The sequence below is a fragment of the Syngnathus typhle genome, linkage group LG3, assembly GCF_033458585.1.
Source record: "Syngnathus typhle isolate RoL2023-S1 ecotype Sweden linkage group LG3, RoL_Styp_1.0, whole genome shotgun sequence".
Taxonomy (NCBI): domain Eukaryota; kingdom Metazoa; phylum Chordata; class Actinopteri; order Syngnathiformes; family Syngnathidae; genus Syngnathus; species Syngnathus typhle.
The window spans coordinates 10,546,070-10,568,819 of NC_083740.1; the positions used below are offsets into that span (position 1 = coordinate 10,546,070).

General features: G+C 42.2%; 2 protein-coding genes across 7 annotated transcripts; one reads left to right on the forward strand and one right to left on the reverse strand.

Annotated features, from left to right (window-relative positions):
* The first annotated feature begins 1,462 nt into the window (after nt 1-1,462).
* zgc:175214 (uncharacterized protein LOC557610 homolog) lies at nt 1,463-9,346 on the forward strand. Its single transcript, XM_061274023.1, has 6 exons — nt 1,463-2,732; nt 3,969-4,122; nt 5,148-5,190; nt 5,503-5,544; nt 7,443-7,525; nt 8,506-9,346. Exons 1-6 carry the CDS (start codon nt 2,708-2,710, stop codon nt 8,624-8,626), a joined length of 468 nt encoding a protein of 155 aa, XP_061130007.1. The 5' UTR covers nt 1,463-2,707; the 3' UTR covers nt 8,627-9,346.
* On the reverse strand, nt 9,340-22,698 carry pdcd11 (programmed cell death 11). Of its 6 annotated transcripts, none has more exons than XM_061274021.1 (36): nt 22,646-22,698; nt 21,206-21,323; nt 20,922-21,068; nt 20,587-20,751; nt 20,304-20,465; nt 20,105-20,225; nt 19,841-20,016; nt 19,594-19,701; nt 19,206-19,418; nt 18,996-19,120; nt 18,857-18,917; nt 18,590-18,736; nt 18,241-18,492; nt 17,686-17,811; nt 17,193-17,387; nt 16,886-17,056; nt 16,562-16,775; nt 16,255-16,404; nt 15,671-15,783; nt 14,907-15,409; nt 14,740-14,802; nt 14,535-14,631; nt 14,357-14,446; nt 13,977-14,079; nt 13,723-13,900; nt 13,528-13,584; nt 13,322-13,444; nt 13,081-13,203; nt 12,106-12,274; nt 11,720-11,992; nt 11,497-11,637; nt 11,173-11,423; nt 10,635-10,803; nt 10,344-10,497; nt 9,922-10,087; nt 9,340-9,799 (listed from the first exon to the last, which is right to left on the reverse strand). In XM_061274021.1, exons 2-36 carry the CDS (start codon nt 21,302-21,304, stop codon nt 9,625-9,627), a joined length of 5,580 nt encoding a protein of 1,859 aa, XP_061130005.1. In that variant the 5' UTR covers nt 21,305-21,323; nt 22,646-22,698; the 3' UTR covers nt 9,340-9,624. The 6 variants fall into 6 exon arrangements, with proteins under 6 accessions (XP_061130005.1, XP_061129999.1, XP_061130001.1 ...); XM_061274015.1 differs by having other exon boundaries at nt 16,255-16,407; XM_061274017.1 differs by having other exon boundaries at nt 16,255-16,407; nt 22,588-22,690.
* Nucleotides 22,699-22,750: the final 52 nt, after the last annotated feature.

The following is a 22,750-nucleotide window of genomic DNA, read 5'->3' on the forward strand; positions in this document are numbered from 1 at the left end:
ACAAACAACAACTACAGCTCTAGGGCAACAAAACATTCTGCCTGTCCAAAAAAGGTTCTGAATGAATGAATAGTTGATAAATTAATCAATGATGACGCTTAAAATTATATTCCCTAAGGAGAGAGACCACCATAAAAAGTCCTGTGAGAACAGGACTGAGCTGTGCATGTTGAAATGGGGGCATGTAAACAAGACTCTGAGGGCAGCTAATGCTCCAATGGCGCCACATTTGCAGCCAGGCAAATGTGTGATTTATGCAAACGAAATGCTTGTTGCCATTCACCTGCTGCTTAAACATAAGGTCAACATTTGCATCTGTCTATCGCCCTTCTGTTCTTATTTAGTCAGGCAACTGGTTGAGCACTGAAGGAATTCATCATGTGTATAAACTGATCAGCAGTTTATATGCGCCCTAAGACGTCAGCATGAACAACAATGCTTTTAGCGTTTTACTCCAGGCTGCATGTAGTATGCACTGGGTGGACCATCCAGCTGTTCCTCTGCAATGACATTACCAACAGAGAAGGACAGGGAAGAGGGAGTTGAATGAAAATGGCTTGGTTGGATCCCATTGTTGTCCCTCCCTCCCCCTTGGGGATTAGTGGAGCAGCACTCCCCTTGACCGTCTGACAGCTCGCCCACTATCCCAGCAGCTGTTCTCCCCCTCAGAGGACTGGCACCAAGGGTGGCTGCCGGTGTGGGGGGGGTTGCTACTAAGCGCGTCTTTGTCCAGCTTGCGATTTCGCTATCAGAGGTTATTCTCTCTCACGTTGACACCTTCATGCATTGCTGACTTTGTTTGTCCTCTGCGACAATGATTGCTTGTATGCTCACCAGCCACAACGTTAAGGAGAGCCTGTGCATTAGTCTTATTAGAGAGTAGCAAACTATTTTGAAAGAGCTCTCGGCATGATGTAGAGCACAAGAAAATAAACGATAATAAACATGCTGTATTGCACTCGTGAAATAAACAATGTATTGACATTTAACATGGATGCTGAATTTGAATGTTTTGGCTCTCTCAGCTAAAATGGAAGATGATGGTAATGCTAGAAGACAATGCAGGAGGCATAAATATAGACTGTAGAAAGCACAATGCATCACCTCAAAATAGACACTTCGCTTGAATTGAATCAATACCTCACCAAGCATTGATTGTGTTTATCATTTTCTCTGAAGCTACGGTTGTTCTCACTGGATTGTATCCGATAATGGCACAGAAGTGAATTTAGATCAAATAAAGCCAGCTTGAGAGAAACTCACCACTAATAAAACAGAGAGAAAGAAAAGGGTTTTGTATGCGATCTGGTTGACGCCCACTTGGCAGAAATGACATTGTTTTGTTTGTCAGGACATCAGCCATGCATGCTTGCAGCTGACCGAGGCCTCCCTCGCTTGACTTTGCTGCAAGAGCCTCTTTGCTCTCCCTTTCACATACATGGGAGAGGTGTACAGACAGGACACATCAGCATGCTTGCAGGCGTCCCATTTGTCAGCGTCTGGCTCATTCTGCCTTCCTTCTGCCTGCAGATTGGAGGAGAAATGCAGAGGGAGGGCTGAGGCCGAGCAGAGTTGCGAGGCAAAACGGATGGTCACATGAGCACAGATCTGTTTACAAACCCAAGGCAGAGCAGAGCGGAGCGGAGCAGGAGACGTCAAAAGGCAGACTGCAGGCTTACTCTTAAAAGCGTTATGGACTGAAAGAGGAAGAGGAGAACCGTGTCATGACAAAGCCAGATGGAGGTGCGAGAGACTGACTGAGACAGATACGCTCTTCGCTGACACACATCGCCTTTGTCCATTTTTGTCTTCTTCTGAAGGAGCAGATGGTTGGAGGAAGAGGACCCCCATCTCCATACAAACACACAAAACCACACATGCACTGAGTGAGGAAAAAAAACACTCAGCAGCAATAAGGGCAATGCCAGCTTCAGGACTGCTCTGCTGTGGAGCTCTCCTCACTTTGTTTGGCCTTTGAGGGGTGCACATCTTGTGGAATACCCTCTGCAACATCAGTGGAGTGGAGGAGGAGACGGCAGAGGACATGAGAGGGGGGAGAATGAAAGCCGCCAAAATCCTCTGTTAAAAAAGCAGCTTTGGAGGGACAAGACAAAGCAGACTAAAGCCAGATTATTACCTTCATTGATCGACGACTGTCATTGTGATCGGCGGATGACATTGGAGACGATCCTGCAGCCAAGAAAAACACAAGTCAGAGAGGGTCTTTGTCTGCTTTGAGTGTAAACAACGACTGCGCTGTTGATGATGTGTTTATGACTGCGGATGATTCACATTTTGACGGTAACTTGCAAAATAGCCCAAGGTATGAGGCAAGTGACAGTCCAAACTACACAACAAGATTTCTTTGTTTTCTCTGATGACATCATTCATACTGGCATCCAGGAGCACATGAGGATTTTAGACGCGGTCCAAACTCTTGTCCCAAATATTCCAATCTTAACACCAAGTGCTTAATCCAGATTTGGGAATGCACAGACTGCTGAGCCAACAAAACCACACCTCTCAAGGATTTATGGAAATCTGAGCAAATCTGAAAAACTTAAGGCTTGTATTTGGAGGAGCTCAGCACACAGTGACTGATCCCAGGCTCCAACCACGAGTCCAAGAGTTTGGCCTCCATTCAAGCTCAGCCTTCTTCTTCTTAAAGGGTCTGAATTTATTGCTGCTGGGCCAGGAATCAAATTTCATGCAACCATTCCAATGGTGTAACGGTAAGTGAGTGCATTTCTCTGCCATCTGTTCAATACTAAAGACTAGGCCCACCATGTATTCAATCCATCCGTCCGTCCATCCATCCATCCATCCATCCATCCATCCATCCATCCATCCATCCATCAATCCATCCATCCTCATACACAATTAGCATCCACACTAAGTCTTGATCCTTCATCTCTTTCATCAAGATATTTTTGTCAGTTCTATGCTACCAAATTTGTGTGTAGAGTTTGGTTAAGGCAATGTTGTGTCCTCACATGACACACAAGGTAAATAATAATGGAGGAGTTTGGTGTTGATGAACTTGACGACTCATCAAATAACTTTGGTTTGGACCGGGATAGTACTTTTTATTTTTCAAATCCAGCATTACTAACCTCACACGATGTTCTAGGTCAATGATCGTAAAACACATATTTTTAAAAAACAGTCTTCCTAAGAAGTGCGGAAGTTGTTTAAGATGCAGAGTAGGGACAACCCCTTATTTCATTCCATTTTTAGTTCCTGTATGGCCTGGTATCCATTTTGCCCAAGCAGTTTATCTCTCATTAAGTTTCCCTGCCCCACCCCCTTCTTTCAAATTATCATACCTCCCACACAGTGCAAGCTGTACCCATTCATTGACTCTGAAGAGAGACACATGGACATTTAGAGGCTGGCAAAGAGCCTGCTTGCTGCAAATTAATAGGGTCACACGTAGCTAGTGGAAGTGAGTCTTCCGTTGCTTTTGTTTTGTCAAATGGCCCTTCGGTCACGACTTCATTCTCGTTTTAAATATACTCCCCTACTCATACTCCCCATGCAAACACACAAGTTTCTTTTCAAACAAACACAGCCATACACTGCACTACACAACTCCTCAACCCCCAAGTGGTGTCGCACATGCACACACTTTTCTAGACTACTCTATTTAGTCTGGGGAACAGATGGTGGTGTGTCGGTCTCCGTTGGCTGTGTTTGTCTACTTCACAGCCAATTAACGGGTAGCCCAACCACTGTGGGTTGCCACCACTGTGCCTCAGCCACATCTCCATGGACACATTTGCATCACCAATTTTTTCTGACCAAACAGGAAAAAACACTCAGAGAGGCTTTAGAGTAAACTAATTTAATATTCCAAAGTCTCTCTGAGTTTTCAGTTCCAGATATCCCTGCAATGGCCTGAATTTGATTTGACTTCAATAAATGTACATGATACAAGCATGATGATCTCTTTTTTTTTTTTTTTGCAGGATGCCTGTGCGGTTTGAATTCTCTTAGCTCTGAACACGACTGCAGCATGACATCTGACATGTATCACCTGCCACTCAATGTGTATGTCATTGTGCTGGGCATCGGCCTCTTCGTCTTCATGCTAAGTCTCATCTTCTGCTGCTACCTTTTCCGGTAGGTACGAGGGATGAGGGCCGAGCCTGTTCTGTATACCGGGAAAGGAATCGGAGAAGGGAATATCTAAGCGAGGACTTGAGACAGCAGTGCAGTCTCGCCACATAGCCACATATTTATAGTATGTAGTCCTATTGTGAACATTTTTTACTATACTTTATCCTATAATTAGAGTATTTTTTCCATTCAAAAATATCACAAAACCATCCCTAACATCAAATGTGACAGAATTTGAATGATAAAATACAGGAAGACACTTGATTAAACCTAATGGAACAGATAAGAGAAGGAAACTCTGGTGTATACTGCTTGAACATAGTGAGGCATTCGAGGAGTCTTCAATTTCACAGTCCCGTGCGAGAGAGTGATGTCACGTATGTGCCGTGTTACGTTTTCAGCACATCGACGACGCATGTGTCCATACCATGCCATTTATAAAGCAATTAGGGAAGGAGGGAGAGATGAGTGTTTTCATGCAGTCTTTATTTTGAATCGTCAGCTGAAAAAAAGAACAGCACACTGTGCTCTTAATGATGTAATCAAGCTACAATTACGCGTTAAAAAAACATGGACTGAAGCAAGGTATAACTACAAGTTTAAAGATAACATCCCAAAGGATTGTGTGGCTGCAGGAGGTCCCCAAATTTGATCATTCTTTACATCTTCACATTAAAATGGCCTGTGGCACTAAAAAGGGGCATCTGCCTTTATTTAGAAAAAAATGTGACTGTGCGTAATGGATATATTATGACCATTTTTAAATGATGGAAATTCAGATGAACTGTTCTGAAAATGAATTTCTATATCTTGGCAGCTCTGTCTTCATAACAAGTGACATTTTCCCCAAATAGACCTAACCTGACTCAACTCAGAAAGCATCTGCATCTGGCACATTTGCCCCAGTGCCAATAGAAATGTCTAAAGGCCGCTTTTATGCTGAAAGTCTTGACCTATGGAAATTCTTACCTAAGTAGTTTTCTGTGTGCCATTTACTGAGTGTACATTTTGTCTTGTTTCTGTCACAGATTGAAACAACAAGGGACGAGGGATCAGTTCAGCTACAACGAGGTATGCCACTCACTGCACGTGTAACAGCACACTCTGAGGCAGCCTCTAAATCCTACCACAGCATGTCAGCCTCTTTTTTCATTCAGCCGAGCAACATAACACCACCTTCCAGAAGAGTCCATCAGGGTCCGCTCAATGCGACAATTCTGAAGCTAATTTTAGACTAGCTTTTCTATGCGTCAAACTGAGGAGTAATATGAGGGCCTTCGGTTCAGGATAAATGCCTCATCTACCTATATATATATATGATAGTGCTGACATCCGAGTACGTACACTGTATGTTCATTCTTCCATACTCATTTTTCGCTGTAGGTGGTGCTGAAGGGAGCAAGCAAGAAACTCAGCCTGCTTGGAGTAAGTCATTTTGTTTTGTGCAGCTTTTATGTACAGTGATCCCTCGCTACTTCGCATTTCGTTTATCGCGGCTACACTACATCGTGGATTTTTTTTCCCAAAATTAAAAAATTTAAAAGTCAAAATAAAACTTATAAATTGAGGAAACTTGTGTCTAACCTTTAGGACAATATTGCTATTTCTTGTTGGTGACCGTATTTCGCGGATTTCACTTATCGCGATAAACGAGGGATTACTGTACATTCGATTTACATCCTCTGCATTAGGACAGATATTCAACCTCTGACCTTTTCAATAAACACATTTGAATACTCTAAAATATCAGTCGCTACGAGCGGTTGTACAAACAGTCGATCATTCTAATATTTGCAGCGGGCGTTTGACCTCGACGTATGTAGTGATGTTCACGTGAAGAACGGCAGTTTCATGACATCGAGCAACGTGAAGCTTGTCTCGGTCATGGGGTTAGCACATTAGCAAATACGTTTGAAGTTAAATAAGACTGTGCCCGACCTTGTACACAGGAAACACAACCAACTTTGTTACTGTGCGGGTATTGATACGCCTCAGAGCTTTTTAGACTCAGTTTGACGCGATAGAGTTCGTTATGTACTAGTTAGACATGTGACTGTAACTTGTTGCAGGATGCTTTTGTCGTCCTCCTACCTCGCTAGACTAGCAGGAAGCGAGATTGAAATGTTTTCTTTTATAAGCTGCAACAACTGGCATTCGCACATTGTTAAAGTTTGGAACTGTAATGGAAAGTTAAGTTGCACCAACAGTTCCAACAAAAGTAAAACGCTATACCGGAAATTCCTCCTACTTTTCATGCAAAGGATCATGGGGGTGTAGAAATAACGTGGATAGTAAATAGTTCAACCACCACCATAGTGAGAGAAATATAAATGTTTGTTTTTCACGAAATGGTGGAAATTAGTTACGCTTTGAAATCCACCTTTTCTGATATTTTGGTCTGGTGGCTTGCTGTGAGATATTTTAAATATGGAATTTGTGCCTTGGCTCAAAGCACTGGTGTCAAACTCAAGGCCCGGGGGTCAGATACGGCCCGCCACATCATTTTATGTGGCCCGCGATGACAAGTTATGCATCAAATTAGTGTGTCATTACTAGAATTGCAAATTGTCTTCACTTTTAATAAGATATATTTTTTAAATATTTGACCAGTTTTTACTCGTCTGATTTGAAAACGAGTTGTCAGTTTGTTTTGTAGCTTTTACTGTATATAATATGAGGTGCTCATACATTTATTTGGGTTGACAGTCATAATGGCCCTCCGAAAGAAGCCCTGACTACAATGCGGCCCGTGAAAAAAAATGGGTTTGACACCCGTGGCTCAAAGGTTGGCAAGGACTGCATAAAATGCAGCCCATGTTTCTGCCTGATCTAATAATCCAGGTTGAGCTATTTATAGTCTAACATACTGAAGGAGTTCAATCCTCACGTCGTTTACATGCAACACACATTTACTGGCCATGTCCTTGAAATCTCTTTCGTCTATGATAAGTGCTTCCCGATCTTCCACTGGCCGAATTTAGTATTGCTAAGATTAACTGTGCTTATTATAGACGCATCATACAGTAGGAGCTACATTTCTCTGTTTGCTGTCTTATAAATGACTTGTTGTAAAATTATCAAAGGTAGATGGAAGGGGAAGTTCAGTTTTTGAGAATCCAAAATAGACACAGCTATGTTAAGAACAATTAATAAACAACACTTGGTTTTATGCACTGAAACATGGCTACATTGAACATCTGGCAATTTACAAGTCTTTTCTTTTTATTGTTTGGGTGATTGACAAAACGTAGGCCTGTCATGAATTACACAAACACGAAGACACAAAATATGGCCTCATCTCATTGTTATTTTGCTTTTGGCAGCAAACCTGTGCTGTGTGTCTGGAAGAATTCAGGACCAGAGATGAACTGGGAGTGTGCCCGTGCTCACATGCATTTCACAAGAAGTGAGTGTCTGGAAACAAACAACACTATCTAATACTTGTGGAATTTAAAACTGTGTTAAAGTTGATTGTGTTAATATAAATCCAGTAGAAATTGCAAGGAAAAACTGTAATCTTCCTTAGAAATATCAGATCTTTTAGATTTTAAAGTGTACCTAAAGACGCATAAAGTGTTGGGGAGGGGAGGGGGGTGGTATTAAGCAGTTAACCTTTGACTCGAGCTACTTTAACAGTTTTTTTTCCATGTACGAAAGAATGTGAGTGACAATAACAAGAGCCAGGGCCAAAGTGGGAAGTATTCTCAGCCCTGGAGTTCCATGGCACAAACCAGCGCTCTTTTAGTCCAGTGTTTTAATGAACATGGATCATTTTGCCCATAATGAAGATGCATTTGTATTTAAATTGCAAATACTGCTGTGGAAAAAAAAAAAAAAAGGGAGTTGTTTAATCAACTTTCAGTTCATTATGAATGCTGAGTATAACTAAAAGTGCATTTGTTTGGACCTCAATCAAATAAAAACAGCACCTAAAATATGAATTCAAGAGCTGATTGAGACAAAACGTTTTGCTTGATAATTACCAAAATGACTTTGGAAGTTCTCACGTGGGTAAAACAGACATTTTTAGCATTTCATGTTTTCTTTTGTGTCAGTTACTCACCTGACACAGTTTAAGTGGCACCAGTCATAACAGACATTGAACAAGAAATTCAAGAAATCACAGCGGTCTCAATGTTTCCCGAGGCTGTGTATTATTTTAAAGAAACATCTGGGCCCAGATAATATACGTATATAATGTATTTATGATAATTGCTTCTTTTTTTTATATTAATTTTTATTTATTCATGGGGGCAGACAAGGCACCAATAGCCACCTATAAGCTCCAACAAGGCCTACATTTAAACGTATCATTTTGTGTGTACTGTTCAAAATGAATATAGTTCCTCCTCAGCCCTATTCTAAAAACAGTTTCCATGCTTTCAGGTGCCTGCTCAAGTGGCTGGAGATCCGCAGCGTGTGCCCAATGTGCAACAAACCCATCTTGCGGCTCCACACAGATGCCCCACAGGGTGCTGAAGGACCTATGGAGCCAGAGGAGGTGTGATCTTGGAACAGATGAAACCAGACTTCTCTTAGAAAAGAAAACCCAAAAACATCCATTTAAAATACGACGAGAGATGATCATCTCGCAGGCAATGACGTTTATCATCCCAAGTGGCTGTGTTGCCGCTGACCTTTGAGCAATATTCTTAGGTGGGAATTGGATGCTGACGGAAGCAAACTTGATTTGGTAGGGTCAGGAGATAGGGAGAGGATTTATAAATAAGACATTTTCATTACATTGGTCCTCGCTTAGCTTCCATATTGCACTGCTCAGCAACAGCCCGACTGGAGAGGAGGCACCAGAACTGCAGCACTGCTGGGCTGGACGCAACATAGCTACAGAAGCAGTACTGAGCAGGAGCAGTACTAATACCTCTACCATCTCAGGGGTGTTACCAATCCAGCCAGCACAAACCACGTCAGTCACACAGTAACCCACATGCATCTTACAATCAATACTGCCACTGTGTACGGTAGGAGAAATAATCAAGCAGTCAAGCGGTAGCCACGCCCACAGGATGACATCACAACTTCTGGATGACATCACGACCAGCATAAAGGATTTAAGTAGGCAGTTTTTTTTTCTGATTGTGTACCAGGAACTTTCCTTTTAAAAGACGGTAGACAACTAGCGTGTATGTATTGTATGTAAATGTGTCCCAATATATATTGTTATTTTGTATTTGTTGCTTTTAAATAAAATGTCATGTAATGTATTGTATTGATAGTATATTTATTGAGTCATGGCAATGCTCTACATGGTTTATTACGCATCAAAAGAAAAACTCATCCAGAGAATGGAATGAAATAAGTCCGTTCAATTCCCAATTCTGATTGATCCAATTAGATTTATAGAGGAATACATACACTGTGTAAAAGTTGTCTTCAAGGTTCAAGAAACCATTTCGACAGTAAAAAAGTCAACTCTTAATTAAGAATCTGTTTGCATTTTGTACCTGCAAGCACGGAGTCCACACGCAAATATACAATCTGGAAGATTCATGAGCTGGCAGCAACACTGACTTTGCCTTCCACAAACTCCACAGCCTTTTCTTTGACAGCCTGGATGCTTTGTGGTGTGCCGTGCTTCTTCTCGTACTCCATGTAGCGTTTGAAGAAGAACTTGATTTTCTTCACAGACACACTTAGATGGATCACACGATCAAAGAGGGCCCTGTGTGATAAATTAGAGGAATATGATTGTAAACATGCAATAAGCTTTCTTAACTTGTTTAGAACCAAAAAAAACGGATGTTTAGCTAGCTGAAAAACAAGTCAAACCAAATTTGGACTTACCGGACATCCTTCTGTGATCCATGTTTGACCATGAGGTCGATGAAAACAGACCAGAGATCTGTGCGTTTCGGGTAGCTTGTCAGGACTTTGTCAAACATCGCAAAACCCTTTTCCGTGTTTCCGTAACGAAACTCTAGTTGAGCAAACTTGGCGATGACATCCACACCTGGGGACAAATCACAATGTTTATAAATTGTTCTTGATAGCTGGAGTGGGGAAAAACACTCGAAATAGGCATACCTACGCAAGCTAATAAAAACGACATAATAAGCTGTATAAATATGAAGACTGAGAAAAGTACTAATTAAACAAGATTTTATTATTGTGGCTGTAGTTTGCATTAGTGTAGTAATACACTGCACGTTTTTCTGCCTTTGGTAACAAACACGTGAAAAGACCACAGAGCTTCGTGATATACTCACTTTCTTTGGATGGTAGACTTTTAAGCCCCCTTTGCAGGAGAGCACCGGCAGCATCACTCTGGCCTTGCTGAAGCAGGAAGGCACCATAGCTGAGCCACACTGCTTTGTTTTGACGAAAACGCTTCACCATTGACTTATACAAGTTCTCTGCCTCCTGACCAAAATATAGCAAGAGACACAGACAATGTTTAGCTTATACAACAAAAATCTTTTCACTTACTTATCTTGTTTTTTGAATTGCTGTTAGTTCCGACATATTTGTTGTCAAAATTATTAACAGGTAATTAATACCTTGATCTTGTCAGATTTGGTGTAGATGTCCGCCAGCTGCTGATAGACAGGCATGGGCTCACAGAACTGGAGGGCTCGCTCAAAAACTTTCTTGAGGCTATCCTGGGTGCCGTACAAATTTTCCAAGTTGAGCAAGGCCACCCATACATTCAGCTTCTCCTGCTCCTCTCTGGAGATAGAAATAGTAGTTTTAAAATAGAAAAACAACCACTGAAAATTGACTTGTACTGTACATCTTCACACCTGAATCCAGACCTAGCTAGTTTTTTTTTATTTTTTAAACTAAAACCCAGAATATGTTAATTTTTGGCAAAGACACTAACAACAAAGGCAACGACAAGCATACGGAAGTTGTAAACTTAGACTGAGTGAAGTAGAGTTAGAGGCAACAAAAGGTTATGCAAAGTGGTGAATAGGAATACAAGCTGAAATACAAAATTACATACGACAGCGTCCCATACAAATGCAAGCAATGAAATGTATTTTCTTTCCATTGCCAAAGGGAAAACAGCTTTTTATCGGCAAGATCTAATCTTACCTGAAAGAAATGGTTTTAAGTGCCCTCTCTGCGACAGCTCGCGCCTGCTCAATCTGGGTGGCCTGCAGGTGGTGAGCCATGTACTGAAGCCAGAGAATGGAACTGTTGGGAGAGGCCAAGAGTAGGCGCTCAAACGCTCCCGCATCCTGGGGCCTGAGCTGCGGGTCCATCAACTCAATTTCCCGCTGCGTCAAGGCTTTCTCCGCCGCCTTTTTCTCCTGCGCCAGCTCACGTCGAGTTTTCTTCTGAGACTGACAGGGAAAGAAGTCGTGAGATAAACGGTGGGAGTCGCACCAGCAAACACAACGCAAACAGTTGGCGTACCTTGCTGCTTTCATCTTGGTCCTCTTCATCACTTGAGTCTGCATGCTTGTTTGCTGTGGCAGGCTTCAATGAGCTCAAGCCAAGATCCCAGGAGAACTCTGCTGCAACCTGCAGTCTGATGGGACCTGAGGAACTTGAAACCTGTCGAGACATTTAGTTATGAGTTCATGCATGCATGATTAAATGGGACTGAAATAAAAACAATGTGGATGATTTCCCTTACATTCACAGCAGCAGATTGGGTGTCTTTGTCTTCCTGATCCTCCATCTCTCGAAAGTACACCTCAACCCCACTGTCATCGTCTGTAAGGTTTGTTGTTTTCTCCGTCTTCTCCGTCTTCTCTGTTTTCTTCGTCTTCTTCGTCTTCTTCGTCTTCTTCGTCTTCTCCGTTTTCTTCGTCTTCTCCGTTTTCTTCGTCTTCTCCGTCTTCTCCGTCTTCTCCATCTTCTCCATCTTCTCCATCTTCTTCTTTGGGGCTTCTGACTCATTTTTGTTCTGGTAATATAAACAAGATTGAGGTAGCCGAGCATGCATCACAGTTTTTGTTAAAAGAAAAAAAAAAAAAAAAAATGGCCAGACTCTATACTCTTTTCCAACTACTTTGTTACCTCTTCACTTTCTGACAGTGGGCGTTTCTTTTTCCTTTCAAGGTTGTACTTGTTCTTATCCTCTCCCTGGAGACGTAGCGGCAGATGGAGGGATTCCGGAAGGATGTCTGGCTTCCCAGTATCCATAGTAAGCAGGGACAGGTCAACTAACTTTTCCTTTCTGTCAATGCTGAAGTACAAGAACAGACAGGGCTGCAGTGTTACGTCTTGCACAAGCCATGGTGCACAAAGAGCCAAACTAAGGCAATATGCTTGCTGGAGCAATTCGTACAGTCCCATCAAACCCAATTTATTGTCATTTCACTATCTGCTACAAGAAACACTCACTGCAAATGCATGTGATAAATGTAGCCATTTTGTTTTTATACCGCTTATTCTCAATACGATTATCATGAGCGAGAGGCGATAAAAGATGACGAACTGGGTAATAGATGTGGTGCACCTTGGACTGGTCGCCAGCCAGTCATAGCACACATATTTGAGTATTTATCATCACATTCACACCTAAAGAGTCTTCCTTCAATACACCCAACGTGCATGTTTTTGGATACCACATAAGAATGGGGACAAAATGAAAGACTGGCGCAATAACTGACAAGTTTTCTACTTTGGGTCACAATACGATTCTTGTTAAGGTAAACCATTTTAAATTAAAAAGAAAACCTTTTCAGTGGGTCGAGGCGAAAATTTCTTATCCTTCTTTGGTGCCATCACCACAATTAGGGAACAGAGATTTTAGGAGCCAGTCTGAGCTCTACGGTTCTCGGTCGCTGTTTTTGTAAAATACATTTTCCCCAAAAATGCGACATACTACAGAGACAGAGCGACGTGCTTTGTCTTTGTGATTTTTTTTTTTACTATTAACAATTAATACGATAACTACATGACATTTATAAATGCAAATGTTCAATTTGGATTAAGTGTCAGAGGTTTTATTAGCAAATGAACTGTCGCAGTGTTTATGTTGCGGTTTACCTGACAATTTTTGTGGTGAGCAGGGTGCTGGGTGGCAGATGATTACAGAGGATCTTATGGTTGTTAACAAAGTACTTGGAGGACCGCTGAAGCTCGGCTCTCCCAATAATGTTGTTTGACAACCTTGGAAGAAGTAAAAAGATATCATTCACTTCAGGTCTTCAGTGAACCATGACACGACGTTTCTTATGCTAGTCCTGGGGTCGTCGGTGCAAATATATTCACAAACACGGTTGATTACCTTAGAAAGACCCCTTGCTCGCTGATAGACTTGACATAGCCTCTAATTAACTGGCCTTCTTGTAGATTGTCTAAGGATAAAATCTCGGTGTCTTTTGCTGGCTTCGCCTGTTGTGGGTTCAACCTGGAGAAGAGGAACATCAACAGCAGCACTAAGGCTACAAGTTCCAGAGCAGCATTTTCGAGTCTATCAGTCAGATATCATACCTTGATGGTCGAAGCGATAGCCTCCACTTGCCATCTTCACTGCCCAGAAGGTAACACCTGAGATAAAAGGATAGTGCTGACTGAGTGATGAAATCACTAAACTTGTATATCTCTAACGCCATCTTGCAACAAAACACAGAGAGTGGGGGGAAACAACATTGTTTAGTGTTTTAGTTGGCTGTTGCATTCACTGACCTCAGCAGCTGATCCTTGCTAAATGCAGCCAACGGGTTGGGCTTGTATGCATCAGCGAGGTCAGTGATGGCCACAGTTCCCGTGCAACCAAACGGGAGTTTGACCACAAGGCCGAGGTGTGGCGGCATACTTGTCACCATTCCCCAAGTGATACAGCCTGCCTCCAGTTTATAAATGTCTACAAAACAAACAGCAGCTCTTCAGCCTTTATTCATCATACAGCATGTGGGATTGAAAAATCGGGTGCATCCTACCTGTGAGTGACAGTGACAGTCGTTGAGGCTTGAGACTCACTTTAACCACTTTAGCCTGAACCGCCTGGCCAAGCTTGTACATTTTGTCAAGGCGACTGGAATCCTCAAATATGACAGATGAAGCAATATTAGGGCCGAGTCCTCACGCATAGTTTTTGTCACATTCCCTTTGTATAACATCACATATAATCTCTCCATAATAGAACACTTGGTTTCATTTTATGATTTTCCTTTCATTGACTGGACATATTATCTACCAAGTGGAACTTTCAAAACTGGGAGAATATGTTTAAGGCTTTCAGCACCACCTGCTGCTGAGGCATGCACTTGACAGCATGTAAATGCACGTTCCATTGCACAATAGTGTTAGAATATCTTACTTTCAGATCAGTAATCATAGCCAGCAGTTCCACTGTCCCCGAAACAAAAGGACCAGAAGTGACCTCCAAACTCTTGCTCTCTTGATGAAACTGCAGACAATCACAAACCCATTCACAGATCTCATCTCAGCTTTGCAGTAAGAGTATATGTTTGATGCAAAATTGTAACCTGGCCCACCTTTGAAACAAAACAGGTAATTTCCTGTCCAACCTTGTGACGACGCAAGTTCTCTTCAGCTGTATACGACTTGACCTCCAATTTACCATCCAGTTTGCTATTTGTGTTGTGGCAACATGTGAAAGACAGGAACGGCAATTACAAAATAAAATGTAGATTCGACCAATTATGCTGCTTTCCAATGAGTAATGAATCAATTACCTACCTGGGTATTAGTGTGAGCTCAGGGCAGGTGTATTTTAATCTTGGATGGGAAATGGGTAATAATCTAAAGAAAACAAACAACAGATTATTTAAAGTTCTGAAAAGAGACTTCTAAAAAAAAAAAAAAAAAACGTAAATAATGAGGAAGACAACATAAGCAGCAGTCACCCGGTACTGTTGATGTCTCTTCCTCCAATGACCCTGCCGGTGACCTCACTGCCCACTTTGACCGAAGACGTGGGGAAGGATCCTGGCGACACTTCTGCAGCCTCCATCACCTGAGACACATGCACATAGCCTGTGCGTCCATCCTTGAGTGCAACCTGAACGCTGGTAGGCTTTATTGTCCGAATTTTGCCCTGCAAAATTTCTCCAAATTGGTAACCAGTGTCAGCGTTCATCTGGTTTGAAACTGGTTTGCCCAGTCCTTTGGTTCGGGATCGCTTCCATGACAATAGAGGGAGCCCTTGCAGTTGCTCGCAGCTGGGTTGGACAACCTCAACGTCTAAAATTATTCCTTCTAACAGCTTCTCCGACGCTGTTAGGTTGACCTCATTGAAGTGGCTCTCTGTTTGAATAAAAGTCAGCTGAGCAGTGTCGTCCACCGAGATGATGGCTAGGTCTTTGTCAATGTGCTGCAAAATTGCAGAGTGCTTGCTCCCTTCTGTCAGCTGTAAATACAAGGGTGGGAACACACAAACAGTGATTATGACAGGTCCACATCAAAACACAATGCTTGTCTTAATACATATGTATTATTTCCTAATTGTCATCAATGGTCTGAAACCAATTCATCTTTGTTTTAGAAAACAAACTGCCTCCAGTATGCAAGGCAGTACAGTCTTCTGGAATACAGAAAACTGAAAATACACCCAGACTTTGTTTTTCAGTACAGTATAATAGGTAAATTAATGTAAGACAAAGTAATTTACCATTTTCTTTTTGGTAACCAACTTGGAAAGGAGGGAGACATGGACAGTAGTTGCCCGGATGTCAACAAAAAGGACAACTGCAGTAACCTTCTGTCCTGGGGTCAACTGAATGCCTGTAAGAAAGCAAGAGAATATAAAAATGTACATGATCTTACCTTTTCTTTGCAGCATTTGAGATCTCAAATCATTTTATTTTGAAATACAAGAATTGAACACATGAAGCATCTTCACCTCGCCACTGTGCTGATGTTTTGATTTCATTAAATGATTATGTGAAGCAACCGTGTCACTTGTTTGCATGGCATGCTATGAATGTTCTTCCTCATATTTAATTATCAATATCATTTTACTTTTTTTTTCTTGGTAATGTGCTCAGAAATCCACTTTGCCCTCCCAACCAACCATCCATCCCATCCACCCAACCCATCCACCCAACCCATCCATCAATCCATCCACCCAACCCATCCATCCATCCATCCCATTCCATAATTATATACTATACAGTATTTTGTCTGAAGCTTGGCAAGAAGGATTTATCACAGGATACCGATTCTTGACTTGACTTTAGAATCATGAAAACATACCCATCACATGGTGCTTGTTGGCCTGTATGGTGGCACCAACCAACTCATCTGACTTGAAGATGGCGCCTTTGTCATCGTTCTCTGTGTCAAAAACCAACTTCAGCCTCTGGCCAACAGACAGAGCAGCTAGCTGCTGATAAGGCTCCTTGGCTTCTGAGGAAAGAATGTTTTGATATGTAAAAATTAAGTAGCAGAACAAAATAACAGAACAAAAGTTAATAAAGGTTTATTCGCTTTCAAAATGAAAGGTCAGCCCTTGATTTGTCTTACATGGCTTTGTCAAGTTTATCGAGACAAAACGTCCCACCTTTTGTTGCAATCATTTCGGTCACAGCTCGTCTCTCTTGCACAGCATGAATCAGTCTCATCAGGGCAGATCCCTCTGGCATAGTGACCTCAGAAATCTGCAGTGTGACCAGGAATCGCTTCTTCTCCTCATCCAAATTAGTCACCTTAGCAATTACTGTCTGGCCCACTTGGAAGGTGGTCGCTATATTATCAATAAACTCATCAGAAATGGCCTAGAAGTGAGCAGATAGGAAAATCAATCAGTTGGCACAAAAGAGATGGTCGTTGAAGAGAGAAAAAGAAAACGCCAAACATTTACTGCTGATGACAACGCATCACTCACAGACTTTGGTGCTAGGCCAACAAGACCGTAGGGGAACTCAACAAAGACACCATAGGCAATGATGTTCTTGACCCAGCCAATTATCTGCATTCCAACTGTGATCTCTGAGAAATCCTTCGGAGCCTCTCCTTCCTCCAGTGACCAGATCACCATTGGCTTCTTGGTGACAATCTAAGAGAGAAACTTAAGGAAAACAAAGACAATTTCTGGCACACTAAAGGCCAGGGAAAGAAATCAGCACAATCTAAAAAATATATAAATCAAAGTCAAGATGAGAGTACATTCATAATTCCAATAACTAGGATACAATTTGTTTTGTCTTCTGCTGAAAGCAGACAAGGTCTGAAACGGTGTCTCCCTCTTGCAGGGTCTCCCGCAGCAAAGAGCAGTTAGACACGTGATCCGAGAGGTGCAAGGTGGGTAGGAGGGCACGGACATCATCGGGAAGAATGGACACTTCCAGACCACTGATTGACTTCTTAAGCACTTTGGCCTCCAGCCTCTGCAACAGAGACATTGGGCAAAAACTATTGAGCAGGAAGTAGCACTGTTACTTTCCATTACTTTGGTCACTAATTTGAATTCTAATTTTACCATATTTATTTGGCTGATAAACCACATTCCTCCTTAACGGCACAAATAGCATCTAAATCAAACAACCAACAGCCGCATTGCAATAGTGTAGAACTGCAGTATATATATGCAAATGTAGTAAAAACCTATTCGGTTTTACGTGAAGTAATTCAAAGTTAGACTGATAAATTGCTACATCTCGAGTCGCTATTTTGTCTTGAACATACCTTCCCCACTTCACGGTCAAATTGAGCGTTTCCTGTTTCTTCTGTCTGCTGCTCCATCGCACGCTTAAGGGAGAGGATCAACTTTTCTTTCGCTGGATCACACTGTAGTACCTTAGTCTTCAACACCTTTCAAAAAGGAGACATAAGCATTTTTTTCATCAATATAAAACAGTCAACAACCCTCATCCTGCTGGGCTAAGAGAGAGTCGGACTTTCATTTGATTGACAACTAGTAAGCTGCCGGTGTTTGGCAGTTTCCTCTTTCGCTTAACTGGGCAGGCACTGTTTGCAGCAGCTGGCTACTTCTTTTTACTAGCGGAAGCAGAGCTCAGAAGGTGAAAAGCAAGCGAGTGGCCATGGCTTAGAGTTAACGAATACATTTTGTTGCACGGACGGACACAGCAATTTTCTCGGTTATTTGGATATCTATTTAAATATTTGCACCGTCAGTTTTTCATATGTCTCCTTAAATCTAAAGAAAAAAGATCATCTATTTGCTTGCTGAAATGTAGCAGGATAGCAGCTCATGTATAGAGTCAGAGCTTAAGATCTTACCTGACCAACATAGAAGACTTCCTCAGGGTCGAGGATTACTTCAGAGCTGAGTTCTTTGGCTGGCACCAGGCCCTTTACATTGTTGTAGAACCGAACGATGCAGCCAAAGTTTTTGACACTGACAATGTAACCGTGAGACACTCGTCCAGGACGGGCGTCACTGTAGCTAAGGAATAAGGGCAGGGAGCTGGTTATGAGGGTCTTCTTTCGGGTTAAAAACAGCTTTTGGCTGTGTACGTCCACTGACAGCACCTAAGGACAGAAAGAGCAGAAACAAAACAAAGAGGTTTTGAAAGATGATCCGATTATCAGGAGGTTTTCTTGATTTTGATTTGAAAGGTGGACTGACCCGACATTTGATTTTCATCCCCTCTGCGTACACCTTCTCTGGGTTCTTTAAGACAATGTCTGATAGGTGGTTATGAGGTACCAGTCCACGAATACGGTTCGACACGTGCACCACCATGCCATGATTCAGCATAACAGAGACTTTGCCCTTTAAGGGAGAGAGATATGGAAGACTTGGTTTAGACAAAACAAAACAAAAATCAACCCATGCATACATTTTGTAGATAACTTCCAGAAGAAAGTAAATTTCTGGAGTCTAAGCACCTACCTCTACAATCTGACCAGGCTTTAGATCATGGTATCGAAAGAAGGGTTTTTCTATCACAGTCCTGAAAATCAGTTGAAATCAGTTGGACACTGACTGACGCCAAGAAGGCAAGATGCAGAAGACAAAAACATTCACATACCTGCGTAGAGTAGCATAGTGAATTTGCTCCATGGGGCTGAAGTCAACTATCCTGCAAGTATGTTTAGGTTTGGCCAGTATTTTGTTCTCACTAGATGGGTCCTTGTACTCCTTCAGGTTGTTCCTCTATCAAGACAAACAACAAATTGCATCAGGCAACATCAGATGAGTTTTTTCCAGGCCAAATATGCATTTGAATCATGCTACTCACATGTACAAATGCGACAGTTTTGTCAGGGAGTTCCAAAAAAGCTCCGGACATGTGGTGCATTGAGATTATTTTGCAGTCCTCCACCACCTCTCCGATGCGATCGCCACAAGCAGGGATGGTATTGATTCGAGATTCAGGCTGAACTAGGTAGCCACGCAAGCTTAATCCTACCAAACGGGTGGATGGCTCCATATACAGCACACGGGCCAGAACCTACACGAATGATGCAAAAATACACAACAACAAATATAGACACTTTAATCTAACCTAATTTAACAACAACATTAAGAGATAACGGTGGGAATTTCTCAAAGAAATAAAAATTGATTGGTTGCAAAAAGTGTTAGTAATTTGGTGTGTTAGATTTGATCACAAATAGAACCATCACCTTGCTTCCCTCGCTGTAACTGTCAGCCATCTCTTGCTCCATGTGAAGGATGTCTACCTGACCACTGAAGGAGGACAGGAAGCCCAAGAGAAGTCCGTGTTTGGTCACCTGCAATACAGGCTTGATTTTAGCATTGTCAAGAGTTAATTTGGCATCATAAATTGTCGTGAATTTATGCGTACATTGGGGTGTAATTTGAACAGAATTTTTACAGCATAGAGTAAGAAGGCATGAGAACTACCCCTACCCCTTTGACTGTTGCTTTAACAAGAAGTCCCGGAAGAAGATTAGTCAAGGTCCATCCTTGTTTGGATTCAGCAAGAGCTTGGCGAACAGCCGAGGGGTTGGCGACGAGTTGCAGCAAACGTCCATTGTTCTTCACTTCTTTTATTTGACAAGTTATATACTGGCCCACTTTGAGCTCTGAAAAGGCAAGGGAAAAATAGTCATTCTGGTGATTTTATAAAAAGGCTTGCAAGAGAAAGACTTAAACAATTCAGATTTGCGATACCATTGTTACTGTTCTGTTTATTTGTGTCAGCTTTCTTAGGAAGGAAGGCTTTGGTTCCCTTGATACCAACATCAATTATGCAGCCGTGATCTTCAAGACTCTCAACACATCCACTCAACACCTGAGACAACAAACAGTGACAATTGTTGAGTGGTGAGGAAATCATTTTGTGTTTAAGAGGTGCTGACTTCTGACTTACCATGCCAACTTTCATAGAATTTGACGTGAGCGCCTTGTTGACGAGCTTTGGATTGATGGAGAGCTGGATGCTAGCCGCACCTCCTTTGGTGGTCTCCAATTTGGCAACCACACATCTCACCACCATGCCCGGATGGAAGAGGTGTGGCAAAGCACAAATGTCCTGTCAAAAAATAAAAAACACAACAGCAGGTCAGACTATGTCCCTTGAACCATAGAACAGATTCCAATTGTGTGCACAGGATTTTACATTGTTGGAAAAGCTAAGAAAACTGAACACCCACCTCAACGTCAATTGAATTCAGTTGCTCAGTGAGCAGTTTGGTGTACGAGTCAGAGATGTTCTTGATGCTGAGAAACCCTTGCAGACCACAAGGTAGACCGACGGTCACCTCAAAGTCTGAAACATCTTTCACGCAGCCCAGCATTAACGTGCCTTCCTTTAGATGCTGTGAAGAAATAACACAGTTTTAAATATATTTTCTTTACGGTGAAAACATATAATCATCACTAGGGATGAAACAGTATGCGCAAAATAACTTCTCTAGAATTCCTTATAATTTTTTAATTCATATTTCCTTATTGGAATGAGTGTGTCTTTCCTTAATTGTGTTTTTACCTTGGAATGCAGTATTTCCACACACTTTGCAGCTTCATTGAGCATCAGGCCATCTTCATTCCTCTCAGCAGTCTTTTGCTTCTTGACTTTCTTGTTGGCATCTTTGGACTCCACCTTTCTCTTCTTAGACTCTTCTTTTTCATTTGACTGCAGTAAAGAAACAAACTACTTTGAGCATAGGAAAACAGTAAAGAATCAGCTTGAAAAGTGAGAGTACAAAGTTGTTTTTTAAGTATTTTGCACAGCATGCCCAATCTGGATCGAAGAAAGGCGATCAACCATACCTTGAAAAGGTTATCCACCTCAACCGGCAAGGCTATTTTACTTTCACTCGCCTTCCCAAGTGTCCCACCTCGAGGGAAGTCATCCTCCGCTGATGCCATGTCTTATTTTTACAGGTTTCTGCAAAACAAATTGAGTACAGCATAATGAAATTTGCAACTCAAAACCTGGTTGATAATTGGTGTCTCTTTTTTCCGGTTAAAATGAGAATGCAATTACATGTACGAGTAGAGATGCACCGATCCGATATCTGGATCGGATATCGCCCCGATATCAACAAAATAGATGGATCGGGTATCGGAAAATACAACCGATCTGTGAGCCGATACTTTCCTTAATGTATTGGGACGCGGGCTACGTCATACGTCAGCAGCACGTGTGCCGCATGCCACGAGAGTTTTCTAAACAAACGCAAACATGGAGCGAACGTTCGCTTCTCTTCCCCGGGTTGCTAAGCGGACGTCAAACCCTGCGCGTTCGCTTCTCTTCGGGTTGCTAATGGGACGTCAAAGGCTGCGCGTTCGCTTCTCTCCCGAATGGGGGGGGGGGGGGGGCGGAGGCTAATCGGATGTCAAACGCTGCGTGTTCGCTTCTCTTCCGGGGGGGGTGTTAATGGGACGTCAAACGCTTTGTGTGGCGGGCTCCATCTGTAATGTTTCTCTATACCATGAGAAATAACTTGACAAGACGACCAGGTTTTAGGGAAGCAGTGAGTCCATCATGTATTGATGTTCGTTTCTTTTTAGCCGCAGTCTCTCCTAGCTACAACATGCCATCCGCCCCCCATACCTCTAGCTCCACCCCCCAGTACGGGTAACCACACAGTCCAAATACATTACACCATCTAGTGTGGAAACTCAGAAGCTGAGCTCAAGCTTCTTGTGCGGGCCATATTCAATTATGTTTTCAGAATTTGCTGCGGGCCAATAAAAACTGGACCGTTAGTTTGGACACCCCTAATTTAGAGCAAAGAACTGTGTAGTCTGCCTGATGCCATTGCCTTTGGTTTTTTCTGTTCCACATGTAGAGTTATGTAGCTTGTTAAGTCAACCATAATATCGGATCGGTATCGGGTATCGACCGATACGCAAAGCCACGGCATCGGTATCGGAACTGAAAAAGTCGGATCGGTGCATCTCTATGTACGAAATACAAATGTGAACAATTGAAATCACACGGGATGTATACAATGGCCAATACGATAATAATGGGTTTATTACAATGAATGAAGTACTTGTAAACACATTTCTACGGGTTTGATCACACTACGATGCTGAAAGGTCTCACGAATGGTATACACGTGGAAAATATAAACGCGCATTACATTGAACATTAGAAGTGAACATAGTAACATTTTTACATGAGAATTTAACTGTCTTCTTACATGTGGTCACGAGAAGATTGCTTAAAGTAAAGAGCCTTTGGAAGATTTAAAAACTCACATGCTGTTGTTCAGCACGCCATTACCACGACCCGGAAGAAGTATTAAATTGGGCGGACCATAGCCTGGCGAATCACAAACACGTACAAGTTGTTGACATTACATT

Coding starts and splice junctions, on each gene's coding strand:
- pdcd11 (XM_061274015.1), bottom strand. CDS start 21,304: ATGGCATCAGCGGAGGATGACTTCCCTCGAGGTGGGACACTTGGGAAG. Junction 15,410..15,670: donor TGGTTACCAAAAAGAAAATG/GTAAATTACTTT, acceptor TTGTATTTACAG/CTGACAGAAGGGAGCAAGCA. Junction 11,638..11,719: donor CCCAATCTGCTGCTGTGAAT/GTAAGGGAAATC, acceptor ATGTCTCGACAG/GTTTCAAGTTCCTCAGGTCC.
- zgc:175214 (XM_061274023.1), top strand. CDS start 2,708: ATGCAACCATTCCAATGGTGTAACG. Junction 2,733..3,968: donor ACCATTCCAATGGTGTAACG/GTAAGTGAGTGC, acceptor TTTTTTTTGCAG/GATGCCTGTGCGGTTTGAAT. Junction 5,191..5,502: donor ATCAGTTCAGCTACAACGAG/GTATGCCACTCA, acceptor TTTTCGCTGTAG/GTGGTGCTGAAGGGAGCAAG.